At 59.9% G+C, this 7,535-nt stretch overlaps 1 protein-coding gene across 1 annotated transcript; it reads right to left on the bottom strand.

Moving 5' to 3' along the window:
* Positions 1-2,884: 2,884 nt before the first annotated feature.
* On the bottom strand, positions 2,885-7,135 carry FOXF1 (forkhead box F1). Its single transcript, XM_084906790.1, is given in 4 exon segments — positions 2,885-4,449; positions 5,851-6,910; positions 6,912-6,967; positions 6,970-7,135. Coding segments are annotated over 4 exon segments (1,323 nt in total). The 5' UTR covers positions 7,016-7,135; the 3' UTR covers positions 2,885-4,288.
* Between the last annotated feature and the right edge of the window lie 400 nt (positions 7,136-7,535).

Genomic DNA, 7,535 nt, shown 5'->3' with positions numbered 1-7,535 from the left:
GGGGGGGGGGGGGGGTTCAGTGGTTCCCAAAGAGGGTGCTGATAGGAAGTGCCTGAGCAGGAGGCCTTGTCAAATATGGGTTCTGGCACCTGGTATGCCGCCAGCCACCTGCTCACACCTACAGCAGCCGATCTCTTGGGGGAGGAGGGAGAGACATGTGTGGGTCACACGGCCACTCCTGTTGGTGCCACCCCCTCCCCCAAAGGCCCTTGAAGACAGCATTATCAGAGATAAGAAAACCGAGGCTCGGAGGTGACGTGGATGGCTTGTTTAGGTGGCCGAGGCACAGCCCAGACTCTAGCTCCGCATTTCCAGTCCCCTCGGAGAGAGCCTGCTATTGGGGCACTGGCAGGCGGGGAGCCAGGCTTTGGGGCCACAGTGCTGCCTTCCCACCCCCAGGCCCCCAGGCCCAAAGGGAGAAGAAAACGGGACACCGCGGAGCTCAGGCGTTCTCCCATCAGAAATGGGCACCCAGAGTGTCTTCCAGCGGTCCCCGCTGTCCCCGCGCCTGCGTCCAACGTGGGCCCGGCAGTGAGCTCCGGGCGGCGGTGGCCTGGCCGCTGGGACTGCAGTTCTGTCCACCTAGGCCTGGGGAGCCCCGAGGCCTCGCTGGGGCGCTTCTGCTCCCAGAGAGTGCAACGGGCCGGCGGGCGGGCTGCTGAAGCTCAGGTGCGCCCAGGGCTTCGGCCCAGCGTGGAAAACCGCGGAATCTGTGATCCAGGAAGGGAAACCCAGTCGCACACATCCTAGCTACTTCCCTGCCTCTGGGCCTTTTATTATCGACGAGGGGTGGAACTGCATTCATTTAGGGGGTGGAATTGCATACATTTAGGGCGTGTTAAGGGCTGCATTGTTCCAAGACAAACTTCCTAAAAGCGGCGGCGCAAAGATTTTTAATGGATCCTGTGGAGGATGTCCCTCTGCTAGAAGGATTCCCACGTGTGTCCACAGGGCCAGTGGTTTTGCACTGGACTCAAAGGAGCCTTTGCACTTTAAGCTTGTCACTTGCACGTGACGGTCACCCTTCCATCGCAGCGCACGACAGCGGGAGCTTCGCCCTGCAGCCCCTGGTGCGAGCCCAGGCCGAAGCGGGCCTTGGAGACCCAGCGCAGGCGAGTTCTGTCCTGCGCGGCAGCAGTGGCGGCGGCGGCGGCGGCGGCGGCGGTGGCGGTGTGAAATCTCGGATGAGGGTGTGGAGGCAATTCTGCCTTCGGAATCTGGCCCTCTCAGGTTTGCCCGGAGCCAGCTTCCCTCGCGGGGAAGGCTGGACTTTTCTGTCACCCCCCAGGCCCCAAGTCAAGCCAGAAAACAGCAAGTAGGCCCATCCCAGGGCTCCGGGAGGTTTTCCTGCACCCCGGATGGGGACGCGCTGGGAGATCCCACCGAACTGCAGGCGCCACCGGGCGATGAAGGGGAAGCCGCGAGCCGCTGCCGCCCTGGAATCTGGCACCGCCGCGGCGCCAACGCCACGCACCGCCGGACGCACCTCGGCCGCTGGCTGGCGCGCCAAGGTCCGAGCGCGTGGGCAAGGGGTCTGGAGAGGCCGCAGGAGCCCGGGGAGCGCCGGCGGGGCTGGCATTGGGTTTCTCCTAATCAGCCCCGCTTCCCCGGAGCGGAGCCTCCGACTTAATTGGGGCGCAGCCTCCGGGAGGCAGGAGGCCGCCTCGCCTGCGGAGAAGGTTGTCTGGGTGAAAGCGCAAAGTTCCTGCGCTGGAGACCTGGGGGCTATTCTCTGTGTTTTTTGTTTTTTGTTTTGTTTTTGTTTTGTTTTTCCCTGGGCTTCCGTGGGAGGCGGGGGAGAGGAGAGATGGTCCCTTCCGGAGCGCAGCGCCTTCTCCATCGCAGAGACCCTCCTCTCGGAGCGCAAGGCCAACTCGCGCCGCCGGCGACAGCGCGCTTCGCCCCGAGACCCAGCCGCCGCCGCCGCCGCCGCGCCTGCCCGGGACCCCGGGGGACACTGAGTCACCAGCCTTTTCCTGTCCCCTTTATCTCCCATTTATAGACAGCTGTTAGGTTGGGACATTAATTGCCCGGGCCGAGTTTATTGATAATTCTGATGTAACAGAGCACCGGAGAAATTACCCTCACGTCCAACATGTCAACTTTGAGAAGAGCCAGGTTCAGAAGAACTGCGGTGGGTCCTGAGCGGCCGCCGCAAGGACAATGCGACTTTATTGTGTTTGTTTTCCCAAACAGCGGGGATGGGAATGGAAAGAGCGTGATCGGCCAAAGACACGGGCTCTTAGAAATGTCCTCTGGTCCCTGAGGGCGGAGAGGGACACGCTCAGGGACTGGAAACATGCCTATCCCCGTGCTCTCCCACCAGCAGCATTTTTCTGCGCCCTTTTTACTCAATTCCTGATTTGGGAAAAACAAGTGTAGGGCACCCAAGAAATAAAAAAACAACTACAAAACCACAGAGTTCTTTCATGATGTATAACCGCTGGAATATTGGAACGGTAAAGTCTGAAATTCAAAGTAAAACTCTCATTTGTCTTGGAATGGGAAAAATATAGTTTTTATATATTTATGTATATTTTACATATATATGATCTTCCCTGGGAGAAGGACTCTAGTTTTTCTTCAAACGTTTGTTTCTTTAAAAAGAGAATGACATTTAGAGGGGCAAAGGGCTCTTCTTAAAAAACAGAAGCCAAGAAAAATAGTTCTTCGTGTCCAGATTTCACTTCCACGTGGAATGAAGAGTGAAAAGGAGAGGATTAGCAAAAAAAATAATAATAATAAAAATAAAGAAAAAGTATTGAGAATCTCCCATATTTTAAATACAAAAATAAAATAAAATGAAATAAAATAAAATAAAAAGTCTAACTATCCCAGGCTGGTTTCTGTCGATATTTGGGGTGGAAGATATTCTGCAATCCCAATGAAATACTCATGCGATTTTATTTCTAGTTGATACAATGTTAAAGGCCATGTACAAATGTTATACATTTTTATTTTTGTTCTTTTTTTAGGAAAAAAATACACAAAAGGCAACACATCCTCAAATTGTCATTTTATACAGTGCAGAAGGAAATTTAAAATACGTGTCACAAACGCTGCACCCCAGCAGCCAAAATACTAGGAAAAAAGGGGGGGTAGTCCTTCATTTTATATATATATTTATATAAAACATATGGGGATTTGTTTTTACACACATTGGACTTTGTTTCAAATTTACAATGGATAATCTAAAAAAAATTCTACGCGGCAAATATTGCCAACAAAGTTACACCATTAATACTGATAAACGGAGGAGCCTATGCGGTGTTTCGATTACTAGGGAAAGAAAGAATAAATAACAGGATGAGCCTTGCTATAGTTTTAAAAAGTGCCTTAACCTTTCTGCATCGCCGCAATCCTGAATCCGCACGCTGGCCGGCCTCCGGTCCCGCGTCGGGCCGTGTATGCGCCGCTTTCGCACCAGTTTACAGTAGAGGTCGGGAGACAGCGGGTCTCGGGAGAAAAACACCCTCCAAAAAACTACACGTAACATTGGAAACAAAACCAAAAAGACTGCAGGGAAGGAAGAAGAGGAAGGCAGAGGGGGGTGGCAGAGGCCCCGAGAGCTGCCCGCTTCTGGGCTCCATTGGTTTCTTTTTTTAAAGAAAAAAAAACAACGAACAGTGGCTTCAGGAACATGCAAGTCGTGTGCACAGAGATCCACCTGCGGCTGCAGGGCTTCCGAGGTGGGGAGGAGAGCTCGGCCTCTCGCCCGCCCCCCCCTCCCTGCAAAACGGGGCTCTACCACTCGACTTGCGCATTCCAAGACATTCTTCCCAAGGAAAGTTAAAAATAACAACGATAAATACTCAGCCCGCCTCCCAAATAAAAGCATTTGATAATGACGGTCTCCTACGTTTGTCTTTCTTCTAAAAAAAATCTCCCCCCTTGACTTTTTCCATTAAAGGGTTAAGGGTGGGGGAGAGACCTCAGCAGAATTTTTGTTTAGATGTTGAGGGTTTCCCCCCCAACACAGCACCTTCTCAGCCGGTTTCAATCGGATCGAAAAGAAGACATTTATTTACCAACAGCTGCAGTCAGATGAGGCCTGGACGCCACTACCGTTCGTTTTTAAAATATTTTGAGGGAACAGGAGAGGAGGTGCAGACCTCTGTGCCGCTTCTTTGCCCTGGGGGTGCCTTTTGCAATAATCCGGTTGGGGAGGGGGTCAAACCCTTTTTTTTTCTTCTGCCGATGGTTATACCTCGAGAAATAAAGCAGTTTCTAGGGATGGGTCCGGGGCTCCGCGGCGATGGCCGCGCAGAAGGACCCGCAGGCTCCGGGCTCACATCACGCAGGGCTTGATGTCTTGGTAGGTGACCTGCTGGTGGTAGTAGGAGCCGCCGCCCGCGGAGTGCATGGAGGAGGACGCCATGGTGTTGAAAGAGAAGACAAACTCCTTTCGGTCACACATGCTGGGCGACTGCGAGTGATACCGAGGGATGCCTGTGAGGGAGGTAACAAGGGGCCAGAGTTCAAGATGGAGAAGCCTTCTGCCCCGCTGAGCTCTGGACACGGGGGGGCCCTGTCCTCCCCACTTTCCACACGCCCATGAACAGAGTCCCCGAGTTCCCAGCCCTGTCTGGGCCCTGGGCTTGTGCGCCCCAGGGGATGATCCTGGGACACCAGGACACGTCCCTGCCTCCGGGAGCACTCTCTGCCAGGGCCTGCACCCGCTTTGGACACAGAGGCTGGCTGGGGGGCTTCTGATGCCTAAAAGGAAGAGGTGGGGTGGGGGCCCCCAACGGGTCTGCAGACTTCACGGAGGGCTCTGGCAGCCTCCACCTCCCGGGCAGGCGGGCGGACAGGCGGGCGGCCTGGCGCCAGGGCAGCCACTTCCCCAGCTCAAAGGCTGCGGAGGCCTCAGTGCAGCCAGAGGCGGGCGCTGGGAGCAAGAAGCACAGGGCCATCACTGAGTGAGGGGGGCTTCTCCGGAGGAAGCCCCTGTTGGAGAACAGGGCCACCCGGGCAGCCAGAGCCCCCTGAGTTTGAAGCAGCCCAAGCAAGGCAACCCCAGAGCCCTCCAGAGAAGTGGCCTTTCAGCCACCAGGCCCGGCTCCTGCCTCCCACCGGAGGCTGCTGACAGCTGACCCCTGAGAGGCCCCTGCTAAGCTCCCTCCAAGCTCCTGCCAGAACAAGGCGGGAGTTCAGGGAGGGAGGTTTTTTTCATCTTCCTGAGAGCTGGGGAGAGGGCACCCGAGGACCCCAAAACCTGGCTCCTGAGAAACAAAGGGTCTGTCTGCGGGGCCTGCAGCTCCAATCCCTGCTCTGGGCCTGGCACAGACCCTCCTTTCTGCCTGTGTCACCGCGAATGCCCCCAGCTCAACAGTCACAACGGCAGGCCCGGTCCTCGGAAAGGCCAGGGCGCCGAGCCTCTGCGCACCAGGCCCAGGCGGCGCTGGGCCTAACCCTTCTGTTCGGCCAGGGCAAGGAGCAGAGGCAGGCGACTCTCTGGCCGCTCTCTGACCGACCACCCCCCCAAGGGGGAGCCGGCTGGCCAGGCTGGACCCCATCTCCATCCTGGGAACTTGCTGAGGTGTGAGCGGGCCTAAGGGACCAGGAGCAATGTAGGATATTTGGATCCGAGCCTTTTGGTGGGACCTGGCCGTGCTCCCGAAGGAAAAGAAAATGAGAAACGACATGTTGACCCAAATCAGGACCTAAGTTGCCTTCACCCCCTCAAGGGCGAGAGGTGGGGCTGAGAGACACCCCAGTGTGGGGATGGCACCCAACAGAAGTGGCTGCAGGCTCTAAGGGCTGTCAGCAAACCAGGGTGCTGGGCCCACGCAGCGCACTCACAGATGCCGGGCTTCCCGGGGACGTGAACCGCTCTGGCTCCCCACTCACCTTGCAGCTCCGCTGGGGCGTTGTGGCTGTTCTGGTGCAGATAGGGCTGGTCCAGGGAGTGTGTGGAGAGGCTGCCGGACAGGGGGTTCGCTGTGGGGTTGCAGGGGGACAGGGGCTGCTGCTTGATGTAGGAGGCGCCGCTGTTGAGCGCGGCGGAGGCCGAGGGCGGCCAGGCAGCCGCGGAGCCCGAGTAGACGGCGTGCGGCTCCATGACCCCGCCGGCGGCGGCGGGCAGCAGCGGGGAGGCGGGCACCGAGCCGTCGTGGTGAGGGTACTCGCCGGCCGCCCCGCCGCCGCAGCTGCCCATGTACGAGTGGCCGCCGTTGGCGGGCAGGTGGGGCACCGAGTGGCCGGGCAGAGCCATGCCGTCCACGTTGCCCGGCAAGTGCCCGTTCATCATGCCCAGGCCGCCCTCGAGCGCCAGGCTGTTGGGCGGGCACGAGAGGCCGCCGGCCGAGCTCTGGAAGCCGTAGGTGTCCGGGAGGTGGTTGAAGCCCAGCCCGTTCATCATGCTGTACATGGGCTTGAGCGCCTGGCATTTCCTTCGGAAGCCGCGGGGCCGCCGCCGAAAGGAGCCCTCCTCGAACATGAACTCGCTGGCCGGGTCGATGGTCCAGTAGTGGCCCTTGCCCGGCCGGCCCAGGCCCTTGGGCAGCTTGATGAAGCACTCGTTGAGCGAGAGGTTGTGGCGCACCGAGTTCTTCCAGCCCTGGTAGGAGCCGCGGAAGAAGGGGAAGCGGCTCTGCAGGAACTGGTAGATCTCGCTGAGCGTCAGGCGCTTGGTGGGCGAGCTCTGGATGGCCATGACGATGAGCGCGATGTAGGAGTAGGGCGGCTTCTCCGGGCGCCGGATGCCGGCGTTGGTCTTCTTGGCCTTGGACGGGCCGGACGACGCGGGGTCCATGGCCGCGCCGCCGCCTCCCCCGCCGCCGCCGCCAACTCCGCCGCCGCCGCCGCCGCCGCCGCCGCCGCCGCCGTGCGGTGGCTGCTGCTTCTCGGGCGCCGAAGACATCGGGTGGCTGCTGCCGCCGCCGCCGCTGCCGCCGCTGCTCTGCGCCGCCGGCCAGCGGGGAGGAGGAGGAGGAGGAGGAGGAAGAGGAGGAGGGGGGGCTGGGCGAGGGGGAGGGGGCTGCGCGCGCGGGGCTGGCTGCACCTCTGCCGTCATCGGCCACTGCTCCCGAGCGAGCCCGGCGCGCCCTCCCCCGCCCGCCCGCCGGCCCGTCCTCCCCGAGGAGCTGCTGGAGCGGCCGGTGGTTGGCGCAGAACCCCCTCTCTGACCAGTCCCTCCTCCCCCACCTCTATCTCCTCCCTCTTTCCCTCTCGCCCTCCCACCAGGGAAGGAGCCCAACGGAGGCTGAGGGCAGCCTCTTGGCAGCAGGGGCGGAGGCTGCGGGACCCCCCCTCACCACACACACACACACACACACACACACACACACACACACACACACACCGGTGTTTTAGGGGAGGCACCGACTCCGTGCGCCCCCGCGGGGAGCGGCGCTGGGTCCCCGCCGCCCGCAGCGCGCGGCTCCGCGGCTCCAGTGGAGGGAGGCCGTCCTCCCCGGACCTCCTCCCGGCAGCGCCTCCGGGGCCGTGTAAGACCCTTTGCCCGGGCGTCTCCTCCCCGCCCCGCTCCCTCCGGCCCCCACGTAGGTGGGCGCTCACAGGGCCCCCACCCTCGC

This window comes from Pipistrellus hanaki, assembly GCF_964339955.1.
Source record: "Pipistrellus hanaki genome assembly, chromosome: 15".
Lineage (NCBI taxonomy): Eukaryota > Metazoa > Chordata > Mammalia > Chiroptera > Vespertilionidae > Pipistrellus > Pipistrellus hanaki.
This window is presented reverse-complemented; position numbering and strand designations above follow the sequence as displayed.